The 20,690-nt window shown below is 43.3% G+C and overlaps 1 protein-coding gene across 3 annotated transcripts; it reads right to left on the reverse strand.

The window, feature by feature from the left end:
* Positions 1-64: 64 nt before the first annotated feature.
* Positions 65-19,937, reverse strand: golga1 (golgin A1). 3 transcript variants are annotated; one of them, XM_018731742.1, is made up of 24 exons: positions 19,725-19,937; positions 17,849-18,094; positions 15,003-15,093; positions 14,396-14,470; positions 12,529-12,626; positions 12,308-12,340; positions 12,112-12,228; positions 11,026-11,195; positions 10,141-10,252; positions 9,869-9,964; positions 9,118-9,243; positions 8,933-9,028; positions 8,750-8,845; positions 8,460-8,555; positions 8,102-8,233; positions 7,108-7,203; positions 6,522-6,611; positions 5,753-5,855; positions 5,183-5,343; positions 4,917-5,075; positions 4,691-4,750; positions 3,660-3,896; positions 3,403-3,489; positions 65-2,374 (listed from the first exon to the last, which is right to left on the reverse strand). In XM_018731742.1, the coding sequence occupies exons 2-24, from the start codon at positions 17,975-17,977 to the stop codon at positions 2,294-2,296; spliced, it is 2,541 nt and encodes an 846-aa protein (XP_018587258.1). In that variant the 5' UTR covers positions 17,978-18,094; positions 19,725-19,937; the 3' UTR covers positions 65-2,293. The 3 variants fall into 3 exon arrangements, with proteins under 3 accessions (XP_018587258.1, XP_018587256.1, XP_018587259.1); XM_018731740.1 differs by having other exon boundaries at positions 12,100-12,228; XM_018731743.1 differs by lacking the exon at positions 14,396-14,470 and having other exon boundaries at positions 12,100-12,228.
* Positions 19,938-20,690: the final 753 nt, after the last annotated feature.

The raw sequence follows: 20,690 nt of genomic DNA on the forward strand, positions 1-20,690 counted from the left end.
TAAACTTCTGCCACTTTGAAGATGTTTGAAAATTAACCGTTAGATGTTCAGTTTGGTTTTATTGTATTAAGTCATTCTGAACATGATCACTTTAATGGGGGAAAAGAAAAAGCACATGAATGGTGTAAAAACTCAATGCATGCTGGAGTGTGTTTTAAGAGGCTGCTAAGAACTGTTGGGAAGCCCAACTTATGGATAAATGTAAAAGGGGAGGGGAGTCCAGTCTGACATCCCCCCAGGAAGATGTGTACTCACTGACAGGGGAAAGACATGTTGCCATGGCATCCATCTTCATTTTTGGCTGAAGGTCAATGGCAAAAGTTCAATGTGTGATTAACTGGCAAAAAGCAACTGTCCCAAAACTCAAGGCTCATTCTCACAAAGATTCTGTGTGTTTATCCCCTCTTTCAAAGTCATGTTACAGATTTTTAAATTAGCACCGTCAAGACCTCAACATCCCTGCTTTCCAAAGAGTAAGGGATAAACTAAACACCACTTACTAAAAACAGCCATTCAAAGACATGACATTAACTTTAATCAAATCCAAATGAATGTTTACACATCTATAAAGTAGTCCCCAAGCAGCATTAAGAAACAAAGAATAATTTCACAATTATTTCTCCAGATTCTCTTTACAATATACAAAACCCAAGGTAAGAATTGGTGGGTATCTGTAGTGGTACTTCAGTTTTCAAAAAGAAAATTCAAACTAGGACCGGGTAATAGATGTGACTAAAAGTGTACAAGCTGCTCCGTCTGGATCACGCTGCTGTGGAGAATTCCACTGACGGTACATCAAGATGGCACTAGCCAACCTGCCTGTTGCATGTCAGATCACGTGCCCAGAACCTAAGCTGTTAACACTTTTGGGAGGGTTCTGAGACAACACTTCGGCTCGGTGTCTCGTACCTGAGGTACGCAGAGACTGCAGCCTATGACCCTGAAGTGGACTTAGTGTAGAGTAAAGTGTAGTGTCACAGAGATGAGTCCTGAATTCATCCTATATCAGTTTTCTTGGTGAATCCATAGTTTCAACAGCTGGACTTTGCACTACAGCAGTACTGCTGAATATTGATATATATTGATAAGCCGGGAAAATGAGTCGCTGATCTCTGAAAACAAACACTGCCAGAATACAAGGCATGCATTACTGTTTTTCTTTGCCTCCTCAAATAGGTGATTATCTTCCCGATGCAGTTTGGACACACAAAAACATCTTTGCTTCCGGAACAAGGTAGGTTCCTCAGCAAAGGCTCAAGATGAATTAAACACAACCTTATTAGTAATAAGAGAAAATATTGTAAGAGCTCTGACAAAAGTAATACACATCCCATCATTTATAAACCTCTTAATGCTTATATACAGTTATTGATATATAAATAGTCTTATGGAATGTATTTTACACAGACACAAAGGCAGGTTAAGGTACATCATCTTAAATGCCGTTCGTCTTCATCTTTAGAAAACTGAAGCTGTTGGCCAATGGTGGCCAGCGCTTCAGAGAATGTGGAAACTCTGAATTTTAGACTAAATCCAAAAAGATCACCAAAACTGTGAAAAAAGCACAATATTTCATGATGTTACAAGGCCAGAGTGGCACAGTCAGCCTTTGTGAGCCCATTCCCAGTTCATGAGGAATACAGTGAATCTCTATGAAGTCCCTGTTGCCCTGGGCAACAAAAAAGCAGAAAAAACCAAACAGAAATCCCAACACAAAGACAGAGTCTGAACCCGTTGTTATCTGAGCCCGGGAGGACGGCAGGTTGGGCTGCGTGTGGTGTAGGGTTCAAGCAGACATCTTGAGCTCCACCAGCTGTGGAAACGCAAACATTTGTCAGTCACAGCTGTGTGACGAGCCATCTTCCCCAAAAGTGAGAGGTGTGACAGCTGCCTGCAGTCCCTTTTACATATATTTAAAAAAACCAACCATTTTGAAACTACACTTCACCACCTGCAAACAGATTTAAAAAATAAATGCGTCCTTTTCCGAGCTGTTCAGGAGCACAAGTCCCTGGGCATCATCCTTCATTACCTTTAAGAAAGCATGATGAGAAAAGTACAAAAAAAAAAAAAAGTACTAGTTCGCAGTCTCCAAAAGGAGACAATTTACTGTGCCCGTCTGTGGTAGGAAGTGATTAAAAGTTTACATCGGTGTCCTTATTAAAAAGTTTTTTGTCTTGTTTAAAAAGAAAAGACAAACTTTGTTGCCACAGTGATGGGGTGACATCCTGGATATGGACAGAGGGACACAGAAGGTGGGGAGGAGAGGACCCTCAACCCCCCCTCCCCGACTTCAACTCCAGTGGGTTGGGGTTCCTGAAATGGATGGTCGAATTATACCTTTGGGAGATGGCTTTGATCCAAACCACGACATCTGCAAAAGTAACAAATGTACAAATACACAAATTAATAACAAGCATTTATATCCCAATAATTTAGACTGAAGAGCCAAAACAGGACCTCAGAACTGCTTTCCACTTCTGAACATACACTTTGTTTAAAAATATGTATTTATACACAAATAGACTATCTTCATGTTACAAATAGTAGGGTTTTTAAATTTCTCATTTTTAGATATGAACATTTTCAAATCCATTTATTTTCTGATATCTATGGCATACTGACCATGGCCTATAACTTACATGGTCAGTAGGCATGGAGCAGTAAACATCTCCCAGATTAATTGTTAAAAGTTGTTAAACTAGTTGTAAAAGTGTGTGGGACCACCTTCATTCAACTCATTTCCACAGTGTTTACAGCTCCTGTCTGGTGTTGCTAGGTGTTGGTGATAACTTAATGACCATTGCATATGTTTATGTGGTAATTGGACTAACAATCTACATTTAATAGGAGTTTGTGAAAGCCATGCATTTTTATTTTCAGTCATTTTAAATTAAACTCAAAATAAATGAAAATATTAAAACATCTCAGAGCATGTTTTTACTATAGCTATAGTAAATAAAGCTCTGTCCCTCGTATCTATGTGTTCCTATCAGGGGATGGCTGTCTCCTGCAACCTTTTATTAACTGTCACGTAGTGGTAAAAGTGACTTGGAGTTACAAACAAAGCAAGTACTGAACAGACTTCTAGTCTCACTTGTGTTTGTAAGTTGAGGAGCCAGTGTACACACATACTCTAGTAAAATGTGAACACAAAGGTGGCTGAACTGTGCTTTCCATCTATAAACAAACTACCTCATTCTATACATGAACGATAGGTACCTCTTGTGGGTCATTGGCCAGATCCTTTCAAAATTTTAACTAATGACAAATTAAATTCCCAGTATCATTAAGAGAACTTTCCCATGCCAGCTGTAACGCTAAACTGACCCGCCCCAGTTGCGTTATGAGAGTTAAAGGTTCAACAGTGAAACATCAGAGGGCACTTGAAAAGGAGCAGACCTTATACTCCAGCGTCTCCTTCAGCATGTTCTCCTCCTCACGAGTGAAGTTTAGCAGCACGGAGACGGCTTTTATCAGTTGGTACGCCTGTAAAGGGAGGGGATACACACACCTTACAGGTTCATCTCATACCTATTACATGCTCCAAGATAACAATGGTACGATATCTCCCTCACACACATACAAAGCACTGGATATTATGACATGAGATCATTAGCCATTTTTCACAAGCACTGACGGGGGGGTAGGGAGATCACCTCAGCCTCCCTGGATGACATGAACTTGAGGACCACATGCTTAAGGTACTCGAAGTTGATCTCGCGAGAATCGTTGAGGTCTGCGTTGTTGGTCACGGTGGTGGTGATGGTGGTGGTGGATGGGCCAGGGGTAGGGACAGGGTTCTCAGGGCAGGGTTTCTCAGGCCTCTCTGGCTTGTCGGCCTTCACATCCTGCCGCTTCTCCTTGACCTCTGGCTCCATTTCTGGTTTCAGTTTCTGCACCAGAGATGGAGATGCAGAAACCAAGCAGTTAGCTACAGGAACACAAAACTATGTATGTGCACACACATTTCAACAAATCTGCTATAAGGATGAACTGAAGATTTCTGTCTCTGCTTACAGCTGGAGATCAAAACCTGACTTTGTTCATGGCGAAGGTGAGAATGTGGAAAATTTAATTTTGATTTGCAGTTACTAACTTAAGGGGGGCGCGGTGGCGTAGTGGGTTGGACCGGGTCCTGCTCTCCGGTGGGTCTGGGGTTTGAGTCCCGCTTGGGGTGCCTTGCAAAGGACTGGCGTCCCGTCCTGGGTGTGTCCCCTCCCCCTTCAGCCTTTTGCCCTGTGTTGTCGGGTTAGGCTCCAGCTTCCCGCAACCCCGTATGGGACAAGCGGTTTCAGATAGTGTGTGTGTGAGAGAGTTGCTAACTTATAAAACAAAGCAAACAATCCCACTAAGTGATTGAATTTTCTTCTGCTAGGGGACTTAATGATTTACCCATTTAAAACCTGTGTAATTTTTACTCTATCAATTCAGGGTAAATACCTTGATCAAGCGTACTACAGCAAGGGGTGGGATTCGAACCTGGGTCCTTTCAGTCCAAATGAGGCAGCTCTATGCTAAAGATACCGTACTATACTAATATAATATGACTGCATAAAATATCCATATATATCAAATACCCTAGAAAACTAAGTGTGCCACAAAAACTGTTTGAATATTTTTGGGTTTGAGGGGTCCAAAAGAAGCTGAGATTAATAAAACGTTACATGAAGATGATGATCAGACCCACCAGCTCCTTCTGAAGGGTCCTTTTCAGTTCTGCCAGCCTCTGCTGTAGCTGCTTGATTGTCTAAAGAACAGAGAGTAGAGATACAGTACTAAAATAGACTGCTTGTAGAAAGGAAATTAAAAACATTAAAATAAATAGATCTCATCCAATAAGAACCTGTGTGGTACAAACTGGGCAAACCCACCACGCCCCTGGGGCTGGAGCGCTTCACACCTGCAGCACACACCTTGTTCTTCTCCATGAGCTGCTGCTCCAGTTCCTTATTGGTCGTCTGCACATGGGCCAGGTCATCTGCTGTCACCGCCCCGTTCTGCTCCATCTCACCTCCTGCTGATGGCTGCTGCTGCTCCGTTAGGGCCTCCACTTCAAGCTCCAGGTCAGAGACCTGAAGTTGGACATTCCAGTTTAGTTATTTCCAAATTAATTCAAATCAATTCACATGGAGCTGCTCTATGATCACCATTCAATTCCTTTCCCGTGTGCGGTTCTGACCCGAGACTGCCACGTATCCAGCTGCTGGTTCTTGGTGTGCACCTCCTGCCTCAGGGTTACCAGCTGGGCTTCCATCTCCGCCTCCCGCTGCTCCACCTCCCTGCTCCGGAGCTCCGCCTCTGCTCGCAGCTGAGACAGGTCAGCCTTGGTGGTCCGCAGCTCTGCCGCATGTGGGAAACAGCTCGTCAAACAGACAGCCTCTGACTAGCAATAATCATCATCATCCAGAAACACAGGTGCATTTCAATTGCTCTTCATACCAGTGCTACCTGGTAATAACCAACTAACCGTTATCATCTACAGCTCCTAAGACTATTACTCTCTGACCAGCCATGACCATCACCATCTGGAAACGCCTTTCAATAATCAGTATTTCTTGACATACAAGTTCAGCGTGTACAGTAAACAAGACCATCACATGGACGGCAGCCAACCCAACCGATGAGGGAGACTGAAGGTTAAAACCTTCTTTAGAGCTCTTCCTAGAAAAAGTCCAGCTGATCTTTGTAGAGCCTCTTTAGAAGAGGCTACACTCCTTCTTGGAAGAACTCCACAGCCCTGTTGTCTTACCCTCTTGCAGGACCTGCAGCTCTTCCTCCCTGAGACCCAGCTGCTCTGTGACCTTAGCCAGCTCATCCTGTCGGGTGCTGAGCGCCGTAGCCATGTCCCCGACCTGCAGGAGACACAAACTAACTGCTTCAGCCACACTTTAATCCAAAGTGACTTTCAAACAACACTAACAGATTCTTATTATTCGTTTATCTGAAAATTTTCTCCAAAGCAACTGACATGTTTGTACTCCAAGATCCTTATAATTTTTCACCCATTTATACAGCTGGGTTTTTTTTTATTTAAAAAAAAAAAAAAAAAAAAAAAAAAAAAAAAAAAAAACTTAGGATAATACTTTATTCATTCCTGTATGAGAATTCACACACAGCAGTTCAACATGAGACATAACAAGGCACACTTACACCGGCAAAACGATAGTGGCAAACTAAATAACAAAATTACTTATTTCAAAGTAACCTTGATCAAGTGTACTACCACAGGGGCAGGGATTTGAACCCGGGTCTTTCCTTGCAAGTTGACTATTCTAACCACTCCGCCTCCTATCTTCCAGCAGGAGGTACAAAGTTCTCCAGTAAGACAAAGTGAGTTACTTACTGAGTTAACTGTCCTATTCAGCTACACAAAGGTGTCAAGAACCTGCTGAGGCAGGAGAATAGCAGCCCTTGCTTCCTATTAATGTTCAAGCTGCAAAAATGTCAGGATATCATCTGATTTGAGGCATCAGAGTTTACACTCCTGCTTGGACCCCTGCTACTCTCAAAGAGCCCACCTGCTCCTGCAGCTCCTCCTTCTGCCTCCTGGTCTCCTCCAGGGCCTTGGCGATCTCCACGCTTACGGTCTGCCTGCTGTCCAGCTCTGCCTGAAAGGCAAAGACGGAACATGCTGAGCCAAGCTATGGGAATGAAAGCTGGAGACTTGAGAGAAAGCAAACAAACATGAAGGGAAACACACAAACTTAACACAGAACTGGGGTAAAGCAGGTTGCTCATGTAATTAAATATCCATGCATGAAAAAAGACAAACACAAACCGCTTCTGTACTACTCCCTTACCGTGCACACCATGTGAGAGGTCACCAGCAATCAAGATACCCATCTGTCTTCTAGTTATAAATTCGTGTCCTTAACCAGTACATGATATGTTTATAAGGCACATTAACTGAAAAAAATACTTATGATTTATCAGTGTGTACAATCTGCTCCATTGTAAAATGGTACCCCTCATAAAACTGGAACCTGCAACCTACTGGTCCAGCTCCTTAACTGCTACAGCAATCTAACAGCAGCAAAGTGCATGCGTCTCTGTGACTGAGTGAGTTTGCATGCTGCATCTACATGCATTTGTGGTCTGACTCACCCTGGCCTGTTCCAGCTCCTCAGCTGTTCTGTTCAGCAAGCTCTCCATCTCGCTCTTGGAGCTCAGCAGGTTCTCCTTTTCCTGCTCCAGCTCGCTCTGGAGCGGGATGGAGGGACACGCAGTGACAGGTTTGGAGACAAGAGGTCAATAAAAGGTAACAAACAAACAAACAAACAAACAAACAAAACAAGAGAGAGAAAGACAAGGAGAATCCATTGTTGGAGTTTTCAATTTTTAATGGCTGCGCTTGACCACCCCACTGTGTCCTACTACCATAGTAGGATCGAGTAACACTGAAGACGTCTATCCAACTCCACAAATGAAAGGACTGGAGAGCAAAACGGCCAGTTTGTACGCACATAAACCGGCTCCTCAACTTACAAAGTAATCTGCAGAAGTCGATGTGTTACACGATTTGTTAACTACAAAGTCACTTGTACCACTAAGTCACAATTAATAAAAGCTTAGCAACACAGATGTACCTCAATTTCCTGGTTAAATTATATAAAAGTCTCAGATGGTTAAAAATGCTCAGTAAGGCTATTTTAACATTTATATTAACTTCAAACCACATTAAAGTAATAAAATAAAAATATGCTGTTAATATGTACAGTGTGCTTTATTGTTATTCATCCCCAGCACTCAGCAACAAGCTGTAAACACTATGGAAATGGGTTGTATTAAGGTGGTTCTACACTTCTATTCTGTCTGGGTGTACTGCTGCCATCTATTGGCTTGGGAGGATAAACAATTCTGGTACAGAAACTTTTCTAAAGCTTTATGAAGAAAATTCTCCTGAAAATGTGTAACTTTGTTAACATGAGGAGTCAATGCATACATTTATACATTCACTTTACCTACCACATAGGTTAAATTCATTATCCGGTTATTTAACACCCAATAATGCAATTTAACAACTGTATGCATGCTCACAATTTAAAAAACTTTAGACCATTTTATAGATGAAGTAGTGTATTTCCATGTTGACGCTCACAATCCTGTGCTGAGTAGTGGTTCGATCGATGTCCCGGGCCATCTCCAGGGTTGTAACCTGAGCCTCCAGCCGAGCAACCTTCTCCTGGCACTGCTGCTGCAGGCGCTCACTGGTCACACTCCACTCTGCCTGCTGTGAGGGTTAGAGCCAATGTGGGTCAACCTAACCTGTCCTTATCTCACAAGATCATGAAGGAAACGAAAGCAAGAGAGTGATTTAGCCATCAAGTTGGCACTCAAAGTGTATTCTGGGCTAATCTGCAGAACCATGGTCACCAGGGACCAGAGCTGGCAACAACTGCAGCAGCAATACAAAGAGCGACACTACAGTAAACCCGTACACTCTCCCATGGTCTCACCAGCTGCTGGATATGCGTTTCTTTGTCAGCCATCTGCTGCTCACTGCTCTTCAGCTTCTCCTGGCTCTCTTGCACTTGCAATTGCAGAGCAGTGACCTGCAGGGGGCGCAACAGCGGGAGGGTGGGGGGTGTCACATGGCAGATTCTGCTTTTGTGTTTTTTTAATGACATTACAAGCAGGAATTACTTTTTATAAGTACAAACAACATCACCTCCATACAAAACAGCAGCATAGCACATTTACATTTCACAAAGTTAACTGGGAACCTTACCCAGAGTGCCTCACTCACCTGCACCTCACTATTCTCTCTGAGAGACTGCAGGCTCTCGTTTCTGGTTCTCAGCAGGGTCTGCAGTTCTGCCATAGTGCTTTTCAGTCTGGATATCTGTGAGAGGAAGAGGCAGGTACTGGGCAGTGAGTCCTGTATGCCTTGGGTGGTCGTGGAAGCTCAGGAGACACGCCCAGCACTCACCTGCGCCTCCAGTGAGCTGACCGCTCCCGCGTGGCTGGTCCGTGCCTCCAACAGCTCTGCCCTCGTTTCCTCCACCTTCTGTTCCAGTGCACATTTCTGCACACGGGATGACAGACAACATTGACTGGCTCTGCTATAGGAGCCCGTTCAACTTGTGCCGGAACTCTCCATCCTCCATCCATTACCTCCTTCAGCAGCTCCTTCAAATGTTCATCTTCTGTCAAGTTCCCCTGCAGACGCCTCTCCAGGCAGGAGACTTTCTCCTGGAGTTCCAACACCAGGCGGTCCTTCTCCTCTTCAGCCATAGCCACCTGGATAGAATGGCGGGGGGAAATAAAGTGAATCTGTTCCATCAGAGACCTCCAAATTTCATACATTTTTATCAAGCCCAGTAGGTCACATAGTGGTTACAGTCACTACCTTACACATAAAAGGACAAGGCTTGAATCCCAGCTCATAATTGATCAAAACGCTAACTCTGAATCGACAAATAAATGTAAATCTTAGGAATGGGTTCATTCATTCATTTACCTGATAAATTTCTGTATAGTGACTTAGTTATTTACCCATTTATACAGCATAGCAACTTCTACTGTAGCAGTTCAGGGTAAGTATCAAGGGTACTACAGCAGTACTTCGGATTTGAACAGGAGACCTTTGAGTCCAAATTCAAAAGCTCTAACCACTATGCCCCCTGCTGTCCAGCCATTCCTTCAAATTTAAGGCACATGCTGTCCTTACAGCCATTTCCTTTAAAGTTTTAAACTGATAACCTCTATATAATGATGGAGAACTATTTAGAAAATGTTTGATACCCAACATTATTTGTCCTGAATATTTCATTATGGACAGGATACATCAGTCTGAAGAGGGCCAAACCCCAGCTCACTGGCTGCTGGGAGTAGTGTGGAATGAGCACCAGATCCTCAGACTCACCTTCTGTTTGTGCTGCTCATGCTGTAACTTCAAGACTTCGTGTTCGGCCTGCAATGAGTGGAGAGACTGCTCCAGGCTGGCCGCACTGCTCTGCGACTGAGGGACAGATGGCAAAAATCAGCAGATTGTAGAGAGGTGCACAAACACACAGGTACTCTAAAGGTAGCAAAATGCTGCCACTAGCAGTAACATACGAGCACTACAGGGTCCATTTACACCAGGCGATCACCGCCAGTGCCAGGTCCCTGCTGGAGTAACGAGGACTTGCTAACCGTCTCGAGGTCTTTCGAAAGCTGCTGGATGAGGTCCCGGAACTCCCTGGTCTGGCCTTCCATCTCTGAGATCTTCTTGTCTGCTTGCAGCCTCACCCCCAAGAGCTCCTCTCTGCATGAGAGACACCTGCAGCTTCACAGACATAACCCTGACACCCGTAACACTCCACGAACCAAACAGTCATTCCATACCCAGTCTTTCCAGCTCATTTCCTCAAATAGCTTCCTGCTGATTCCTGCCTCACCTATTCCCCTGGCTCAATACAGTCTCAATAATAATGGTACTAATAATAATAAATATTATTATTCATTGATATGACACTTCTGTAAATTCACTCAACATTTGGTTTGTACACTAAGCTACTTAGAACAATTTCTACATTTATTCAGCAAGGTGATTTTTACTGTTTCACTTCAAGGTAAGTACCTTGATTAAAGACACTACGTCAGGAGGAGGTATTCAAACTCAAGGCCTTTCACTGAAAGGTGATGGCTTTAACTATGACATCTTCTGTCTTCCAGTTGGAGGTACAACATACTGCAGTAGGTCTAAAAGGTCAAACAGTCATCCTTTGCATTTTGTCATTTATCATGATGGAAACATGATGTTCACATGAGGTTTTCTTCAGGTGCTCTGGTTTCCTCCCACAGACCAAAGACATGCATTTCAGGTGAGCTGGGCAATGTTCACTGCCCATACTGTGTGTATATGTCACACTGCTCTGCCGTATAGATGGGTGAAATATTTTAGGGAGTTTAGTGTAGTGTATTTAGCAGGAAAAGCATAAGCTAAACAAGTGACAATGTAAATCATCCAGTAACAAATTAATTTAATCCAGAATACTCCACTTAATCACACGTCAGAGAAGCACTCGTGGACCTTACCTCTCGGCCTGCAGCTTCTTCTGGAGCTGAGAACTTTCATGCCACTCTTCTTCTAGAAGGCGCAGCTTGTCCTGAGCATCAGCAAGTGCACTTTGAGTTGTCTGGAGCTCCCTGGCCTGTTGCTGAAGCTCCTTTTCCTTCTGGCCCAGGAGCTCCTCCTTCCTCAGCAGCTGGCCAGGGGAAAAAAAAAAGCAGAGTCACAGGTCATCTGATGGCTCATTTTCCAGTACCCTGCCCTTTCAAGACCTCACTCTAATTCTGAGGTTTTAAACCACAATATGCATGTATAATATGTATTAAGTACTTCATGTGCATCTAAATTTCTCTGTCCATTACAAGTTCATCATTCTTCAATTTTTTCAGCCCTTTTCAATTATTTCAGATCAGTTTTCATTGCACTCACTTTTTTAATTCCAGATTCTGTACAACTTTAGGAGTACACGTAAATGTAAATTGACAGTGGGACCAGTTTGCGGAGTACAGCACTGCCCCCTGCAACTAACACCCCCCCCCCCACAATTATTCTTCTTACTATTTAGTCCCTTAGCTGCTGCTTTTGATGACAGGAACTATTGCCAGCTGCATATTCAAAGAGTGCCCACTGCTGGAATTTTGATATGTTTTTCCACTGAGGATTCAGTTTAAGTGCAAGGAATTCCATTTGAATATTTGGGTACAAAAAGAGAGCCCCACCTGGCTCTTAAATTAAATTCAATTTATTTCTTTTAAAGCACTCTTCTCACACAGGAACACAAAGCACTGAACAAAGGATCAAAAGACACAGCAGACACAGATATAGCAGACAAAGTAATCCAACAGATAAAATACTATATTTAACAACTTTATACATTTAATGACTATAAGACTATACTAGCTAGTAAAGCTATAACGCAATCTAGCTGGTAACTGAGGAAAGGAAAACAAAGCTCCCAACCAAAAGGCAAGCAAGAAAAACAACTCACAAATTAAGGCCTTTAACCATTATCCTAGAACAAGCTCAGCAAGGACTTCGGCGGTAAAAACATGGCAGACCGAGGCAAACGAGGTGACAGAGACTGAGGCACACATACGCACCATGTGCTTCACCTTGGCCAGCTCCTGCTGCTGGAAGCCCTCCAGCTCATCCAGGTCATCCCTTTTCTGGAACAGACTGAGACTCTGCTCCATCATCTCATTCAGCCGCGATGAGAGAGCTACCTTCTCCTGCGGTGGGGGAGGGGTGCTGCTGAGCTGACCTGCCATTTTCATTTGTTTATACACTTCAAAATCAGTAGGCATTTACCTTCTCCAGAAGAGCCATCTTATCCATCCATTCCTACAAACACAGGCAGGGTTCAGCATTTAAAGATCTGACATTCAAAGCAATTTTACTCATTCATTTATTATATACGCAGTCGCTGCCACAAGCACATGCCTATTGAAACCCTGATCACGTTTGTCACCTCCCATGTGTAGGAACCTCGACCAGGCAGAAAAGAAACGGGACGAGAGCTCGGCTTTCACCTGATCCTTCTTTTCGAGAGCCAGCGCCATGCCCTCGGCCATTTTGGCTCTATTGGCCTGGTACGTCTCATTCTGCTCCTGCAGTTTCTTCATGGAGGCTGGAAAGACAAAGACAGTATTAGGACCCATTGTTTCCCACAACACTGCAAGCTGTCTTCACACCTCAGTGCACAAAGGTGTACAGATACAGGAGAGCAAAAGAACACTGGTTTGAGCCAGATCGGGGGTAAGGCATCAGCAAGGTTAAAGCTATGGGACGAAGAGTTTCAACCAACAAAATACAGCTGTTATACACTGGATCCTCAACTTACGAACACAAACGGGACCAAAAATCTGCTAATTCAATTTGCTCACAACTCCACAGTCGCTTCTACCCTAACTCAACATCAACAAAATAAGAACAGATCTACTTATGTGCTGAGTCTTAAATATACCTATAAGAAATACAAAAAAAAATACCATGAATGACATTTTAATATCATTAACTTCGAGTTACAATGTAACATGACCAGAAAATAAAATTTTGGAAAAACATTTGTCTGCACAAACCTCTATTCAATGCCAGCTTCCAACTAAATTTCTGACCTTTTTATTGATCAAAAACAGTCAGGAACACCATACACGAGCTGTAAACACTGTGGAAGTGAATTAAGGTTACTCCTATTCTGAAATCTGCTCTGTTGAAAACAGGAATTTTAGAAAACAGGCAAGTGAAGAAAACATATAAATATGTTGAAAATGTATCCTTGAAAATTCTCAGTTAAAATGTTCGTAATACAAGAGGCCAGTGTACAAGTTCCTAAAGTATGAAGGAAGTTGGGGTAAAATGGGAGAGGAAAACCTCCTTTTATTAGGCGCAGTGCGGCAAGAATGTAGCCGTGGAGTGCTGTTACTCTGGTGAACCACCCTGTGCGCCGCGCAGCTGCAGCAGGCTATGTTCAAGCAGGCCACTGCCATCATTACAACAACTCAGAAAGGGAACCAAAGAGGAGAAGAGAACAAGCTGTTATTTTTTCTTACAAGCTGTTATTTTTTCTTTTTTAGACATGCAGCAACTGTAAATAAGCTTTAGTCACATGTCCTGGAAAAATGCTTGTTATCTGAAACCTCTGACATCTTATGTTGAACTAAAGTTTATAGCATACAACACTAATGACAGTATAATTACCATCAACATCACCAACCGTATTTATCTGTCTTCTTTGTCCAAGGTGACATTACAATGTTAGGCAATCAATTTCATAATGATTTTCTTATTTATACAGCAGGGTTTCCTTACTGTTTCAATTCAGGGTGTGTACCTTCTTCAAGGGTACCACAGCAAGGTGGGGACTCAAAACAGGAACCTTAAAACTTCAGGGAAATCAGAACCACTACATTACCTGCTAACTAAGAAATTCATATTTATAGTTAAAGGCAAATTCTAAAATCATGCCAGTGTGATGGGGCATTCAACGGTTCATAAATAACCAAAATAAGTTATCCAAATTTTGGGGGTTAACTATAGCTGAGTATCAGATAAAAATAATACTTCTTGGGGCAAATTATGCAACAGTGGAAGACCAGATTTAATTTCACTGACATGTTAACAACTGTACACATAACTGTGGAAAAATCACTTTAAAAACCGGCCAGTGTTATAAAAGAAGGTCTAACAGTTAGCTTGTGAGAGTGAGATCGACACGCCTAAAGAAAAAGGTTGCTCTGGTGGGTTCGTTTACTGTGCTGAAATGGCTCCTGGGATTCAGTGAGTGATTTAACAATGATGGAAGCACGGTGGCAACCATGCAGCAGCCGAGGAAAGCACTTCCGTTACAGAAATGAAAGAAAGGGAAGAGAGATGCAAGGAAGAGTAAGGGGTACGTACAATCCTGATGCTTTTCTAATGCAATTTCAAGCTTCTCTTTCGTCTTCTGCAGAAGTCGAAGCTGCTCAGCGTAGTCTGGGAGCAGGGGTTGGAGTCAGGGGAAGGAGGGATCACAAGCATAAACACACACGTAACACAGGGCAGAGGGCAAAAATAAAAACAGGGACAACAGAAAGGATAAACATGAGTGAGTACAAAATAAAATGGAGGAGAAAGAAAATGATTTTCTAAAATGAGAAAACCATCCCAATTAAGAGGTCGCATGAAGGTGAGCCTTCCCTTAACCTCCGCTCAGGGGGGTGGGGGGGGTCACACAGACGGGTGGTCTGAGGACGGAGGGCCACACAGGACGGGGTAGAAGGTAGTGGGACACAGGCAGCATCTATTCTACTTGAAGCACTACATCTCTCCGGCTGTAGAGCTGCAACACGGACTCTCCCCGTTCCCTAGCACACCCGGCCTTTCAGTTCCCCATGTCTGGAAACATTAAACTAAAAACAAGGGCAGTTCTGGCCCAACTTTCTCTGGAGGCCCCAGAACCTGGCCTCCAGGGGCCTCTACGTCTGGGGCCAAGGCTGAAGACTTCCAAACCCAAGGCCTGACTTACCAGACAGCTTTGCCTCCAGTTTGCGGATCTGGCCATTCCTCCTGAGCAGCTGGAAAGGGAGGTCATCCCTGGAGCTGCTCCCATCAGAAGCCTGTGGGCAAGGGACAGGTACACGCACACACAGAGGAAAAAACAAACGTCATTCTACAGCAAATACGGCCCTAGACAACCTGTGGAGAAGTTTCAGGTTTCACAAGGGGCAGTAGACACTATAGATTTTTACAAATTAAAAAATACTGTCCTGAGATTTCAGAGTGTTTAAGATGCACCCCAGTGAGGACAAAGGCTAAAATGCTTGTGTTTAAACCTAATTTGGTGTCAATACAAATTTTTGAAAATACATAGCTAGCACTTGCATATTTATGAACAACCTTTAATGTCCCTGTAACAGGAAGTGAACTGACTTAACACTGCAGATAATCTTTGCTTTATTCCATATAAATAACATTCACAAACGGCGCTGAGGTAAAGAGGGTGCACATCAGTTTATAGTGTCAAAAACAGCTGCTTAACATCAAATGCCTAATGTAAAACACAAAAAAAACGCATGAAGCAATAACAGTGCGGGTGACATGAGGTGATGCAGGCGCCATGTTAGAAACATAAAGATGTAAAGGTTCAGAAGGTTGAGGAATAACGTTGACCAACAATGAGACCGTGTCAAGTTACCCTTCAGTGCTGGCTCAGAGAAAGAACCCCATGGGGGGTGAGGATACCGAGGGATTGAGTTTCCTCAGCCACAACACTGAGAAATGTTTGCCAGCACAATACAGCCATTTGTAGAAACAGAAATGAACACTTCCTGACTGCATCTACTTTACTGAGCTGGGAGGTTCAAAAATCAGCACCAGACTCAAAACCTCCGAAACAATTTTGGTCCTCAGAGTGTCAGCATGACAGCTTCCTCTGGTGATCCAACATATATCAACAAGTTGCCATTAAGGCCTGATCCTCAGCAGAGGATGTGCAAAACCAAGTGTTTACTACACCTGCAAAGAAAGTTCCAGCTGAGTCTGATGTTGAGGCATATTAATGGTGACACCCACTGGATGTGTTTGACCAGAAAGGCAGAACCGTTTAATGACAGGTTAACAGAAGTCCTTCTCTACCTTCAAGGAGAATTGAGGAATTCGAACTTCATCTGGCAGATGTGTCTTCAGTTCTCTTAACCATTTCAATATTGCATATGGAAAGTTCTCTCTGCTTGATAGAGCTTTTAGAAAATAAAAGATTTGAATACTGAATTCTGTATCCCTTACACTAATCTCTAAAAAGACGTTCATTATCATCATCTGTCATTTTGCAAAGCAGACACATATAAACCTCTGGGAAAACATATGGTGGGGGGGGGGGGGAGGTCTGAATCGACATTTTGCTGAGTGAACACTATTCAAGAGCTGAGCTACCTGACATTACAGAATTTTTTTTAAAAAAATAAATTATAAAAAGGTGAGACTGAAGATTATTCATTTATGGTGTAACAGTTAACAACAAATGTGGTCCCTTCAAATAAAGATATTCCCAACAATTCCTTTTAAGGGAACCATTTATATATTTTTTTTTTTTTAATTACTGTTACTCTAGAATGGCCCACAGTCTATGTACGTGTCACAGAATGAGCTCCATCCCATCCAGGCCATACACTAGTTCACGCCATATGCTGCCTGGATAGGACCTGAATCACTGTGACCCTGCCCTGGAATAAGCAGTTATCAATGGCAAAGGGGCTTTAGTACAGTAGTGACATCATAATTGTTACAGTACAATTACAATTCAATTTGGGGGGAATTCTTTATATTATATTAAGTCATTATCATTACTGTCATGACCCACAATTGCTCCTTTTCCTCCAGCAGCTCAGGACACAAGGCTTCATTACACAGAACTGATATGAATGATCTCAAAAGCATTATAAAGGACATAATAGTCTTGTAGCCATTCCCGAAGTAACACAGAAAATTAAATGGGGCAAGAGCCCTGAAAGCTCATTTCGTCTGCCAAGATCATTTCGCTGCAGAAATCTGGTAAAACAGGAAGCAATAGAGGAAATTCGGTCCAACAATACACAACCTTCTCAAAGTATTCTTTCCCCTCAAATACTGGCAGCATGAAAACTGCTTTTGAGAAAAATACAACAGGTAGCACTGAATGAGGAGCTAAATCAGAAACTTATCGGCTACCACTCCTAGTAAAAGCTCTGTCATTGCACCCAAGGCTACTCAATTAGAATTCCACCTATCCATTCCTGCATCAACAACTTGTCCAATGCAGGGTTGCAGTGGTCCATGGCCTATCCCTGAAACATCGGTTGCAATGTGGGATACTTCCTTGATGGCACTCCATGCAATCATATCTCATAAGCACAATTTAAAGCCACCAATCAACCTGAAACATCATGTATTAGGTTTATGGGAAGAAACCCACTCAGACACCAAGAGAACATACAAACTCCACATAGACCGAGTCAGATTTGAACCCATGTCTGAACCTACAGCCCAGATGCTGACAAGGACCAGCAGTACCGATTGAGCCATCGCACTTCCCTCAACCTGAATCACTTGACTAAAGCATCTAGCTGTACAGGGCAGCAGGTGACATCATAACTGGAGCACCTGGACTCAGTTGTTGTAAATTTAATCCCAGCCCCTGCTGTAATAACCCTAAGCAAGGTACCAACCCTCAATTGCTCCACTAAAAATTAACCAGCTATATCAACAGGTAAATCAATGTAATAGCTTATTTAGACATAATGTATAAACAGCTAAAGATGCAAAACTGGAAGCTGCCTCAACCAAGTAGATCAGAGTGTTTATTTAGAAGTGGAGTACCAGATGCAGGACACTTACAAAGTCATCTCCGGAGTCCGCACCGATGGAGGTGATGGATTCCTTGCTGATGGAGCGGGGCATTCGGCCTCCGGGTCGAGGGCCTGTGGCCGCCTCCTCTGCAATCTTCTTCTTCAACTTTGCGAACATAGTGGAGTCGTCCCTCCGCGGCAGCGTGGCGACACCTGCACCGGCCCACAGATTTCACTCAAACGGCTGCCTTCACCCGTAGACGAGGAAGCACCTCATGACCTTTCCTCTACTGCCCTGCAAGCAAGAAGAACAAGGCCGTCATGTACAAGAGGACACTGAAAAGGAGAGGAGCAAGAGAGTCCAGTAAAGAAATGCGCTCTCATGCTTCAATAAGTACTGCGCAGCAGGTGGCGCAGTGATTCGGGCTGTTACCCTGCAATGTGAAGGACTCAGGTTTGAATCCCTGCTCTCGCTATAATAACCCTGATCAAAGTAATTACTCTAAATTCACAGTAAGCCACTGCATAATGGGGAAAAAAGAGGCAGCTGGTAGCACAGTGGTTAGAGTTGGTGCCTTGGACCTAAACTAAAGGTCACAGGTTTCAATCTCCCCTCCTGCAGTAGTACCCTCCCTTGACAAGCCATGGTGATGCAGGGCACCAGGCCAGGGCAGGGGGGTTCGACCGAAAAACCACTTCCACACTCACACACAGTGAACGCTAATCCACTGTTTTCCAGTGCTTCCAGTAAATATCGGCAGAAAGAAGACACCTGTTTTCAGTAAAATTCACTTTTAAAGGCCGTGCCATGGCATCACCCAACTCCGTACGGCCGGGCGCGTCACACAGCCCAGCTGCTCAAAAAAAACTCGTCAGAGAGTAGAAATTCAAATTATGCGAAACTGACGCGAGGTTCACGACAAAAGCAGCACGGTTACATTCGCTGAAGAGAACTTCGTGACTAATATTACCAAAACGACCCTTAAAGTGTACAGAATGCGCGGTTTGTGACTTAAACCACGATATTGCAGTTAAATGTCTGAACCTTTGCACCTGTCGACAGCGAATTCGACACCCGGAAGCGCAGAGCGGCGGATGTGATTGACAGTTCAGTGTCGCACCGCGACCAATCACGGCCTTCGGGAGACGGTGAGTAACGGAAGAGGTGGGGATTAAGCGCCTTTCCACGCCAGACTAGCGTTGAGGCCATAACACTCATTAAAATGATCTCGATCCCGGTTTCGGGCATCGCTCACGTCGGACACGTTGTCACGTGTTTCTGCGATGTGAGGCGGACATCGTCTTCGGCTGGGATGAAGAAGATAAACCGATTAAATAAAACACTAGGTCTGGTACACGTCGTCTCCCATGTACAACCAACCCTTAGTCACTACTTGGGCAAGTAAGTGTACTTAGAAACCCAGTTCAGATTACCCAAATTAGACTGGACACACTTCACCGGATTAAAGGCACTGGACAGTCATCTCAGTGTTGGGCATACTAGACAACAAACATGACATGTCATCTCAATTTACACTCACTGGAAAGATCTAACTGGACTGGACACATCTCTCGATACACTGGACTGGTCTGGAAGGATCTAACTGGACATCATCATGACACGATCCTCCCCCAAACTGATACACCGACTGCTGCTCAAGTTCCAGTTTGTCACAGAAACGCTGTCACTAAACACTGACTGAGTGACTGAGCTCAATGGACTCCGATCCATCCTCTGGAGCGACGTGCCACACAGTCAGTGAGTGTTACACGAGCGCACACAGTGTTGACCACAGTCGTTCGTTACATTTCACTCTCTGGTATCGGATCTCGGACTAAAATAACCCGAAATAATCGATATCTTTGACTTTGGCTGGTCCGCAGTGAGAGTAGCAGTCAGTGATGATGATCTGCGGTGTGCTTACCAGGGAAGTCCGAAAACAAAGTGGCAAATACGCAGTCCATGCACTTTTTTTTAAATAACACCCCGAATTAAAAAGAAAGAGTTTGTTTGTGCCGCCGCTCTTTCGCGAGCAAGACACGATTATTTATTATAACTCTTGTTATTATTATTAATTTCTTCCAACTTCTGAGGACATCTTGGAAGACCTCATTAATGACATTGCTGACGTTTCCCAAATTGCGTCACCACTAAACTTTCCACTCATTGGTTGAATGGTCGGGAGGCGGAGAACAACTCGGTTGGTTCACTCTCCTGTCAATCAGCAAATAGTCCGCGTTAACTCTTTCAATACCTTTATTAAGTGTTTCCCGGAGGAGACGCAATACAGTGTTGTGTTTACTCAATAAACACACTCAGAATGATATTGTTAACTGGCACGTAGCCTCGTTTAATGTTCACGCTGGGTTTTCACAACCATGTGCTTTTTACGTATTCCTCCTAAATCCGCTTCCTTGCCACCTAGGTATCCTTCCTGTACCTACCGAACACATCTGCCCTCTATAGGTAATAACAGAAACAACAACTGATCACCACATACAGCAAAAAAAATGTTGTAGTTGCCTATACACATATTGATTCACCTTCTCCTTTTACAACAATTCAAATTACTTTAGAGCAACATAATATATATACCGTTTATAAAAATTTGAAGCTTCCAGGCATCTGATGTCACAAGTCAGACCAAGCCTTACAGCATCTAACCCAACCAAGGTTATTTCAAATTTTCGAAATAATTTCAAAAGTACCAATTATGGATGAATATTTATTAGTCCTGAAATAAGAAGAGTTTGTAATTTTGTGACTGAAAGAACATTGTTCACGGTTCATCTACCTTGTAGGTACTTAACACTAACTAAAAGTGTGTGACAAAATTTTTTATTTTTTTTTTTTCTCATGCAGAATAGGTAAACCATTTAAGAAATGAAAT

Source organism: Scleropages formosus, chromosome 17, assembly GCF_900964775.1.
Source record: "Scleropages formosus chromosome 17, fSclFor1.1, whole genome shotgun sequence".
Taxonomy (NCBI): Eukaryota; Metazoa; Chordata; class Actinopteri; order Osteoglossiformes; family Osteoglossidae; genus Scleropages; species Scleropages formosus.

What these genes read in the sequence shown, in the direction of transcription:
- golga1 (XM_018731740.1), bottom strand. Translation starts at nt 17,977, where the DNA reads ATGTTCGCAAAGTTGAAGAAGAAGATTGCAGAGGAGGCGGCCACAGGC. An exon ending in CTCTCGAAAAGAAGGATCAG is followed by an intron (nt 12,341 to 12,528) that starts GTGAAAGCCGAG and finishes CTGTGTTTGTAG; the next exon opens with GAATGGATGGATAAGATGGC. An exon ending in TTTCGAAAGACCTCGAGACG is followed by an intron (nt 9,965 to 10,140) that starts GTTAGCAAGTCC and finishes TCTGTCCCTCAG; the next exon opens with TCGCAGAGCAGTGCGGCCAG.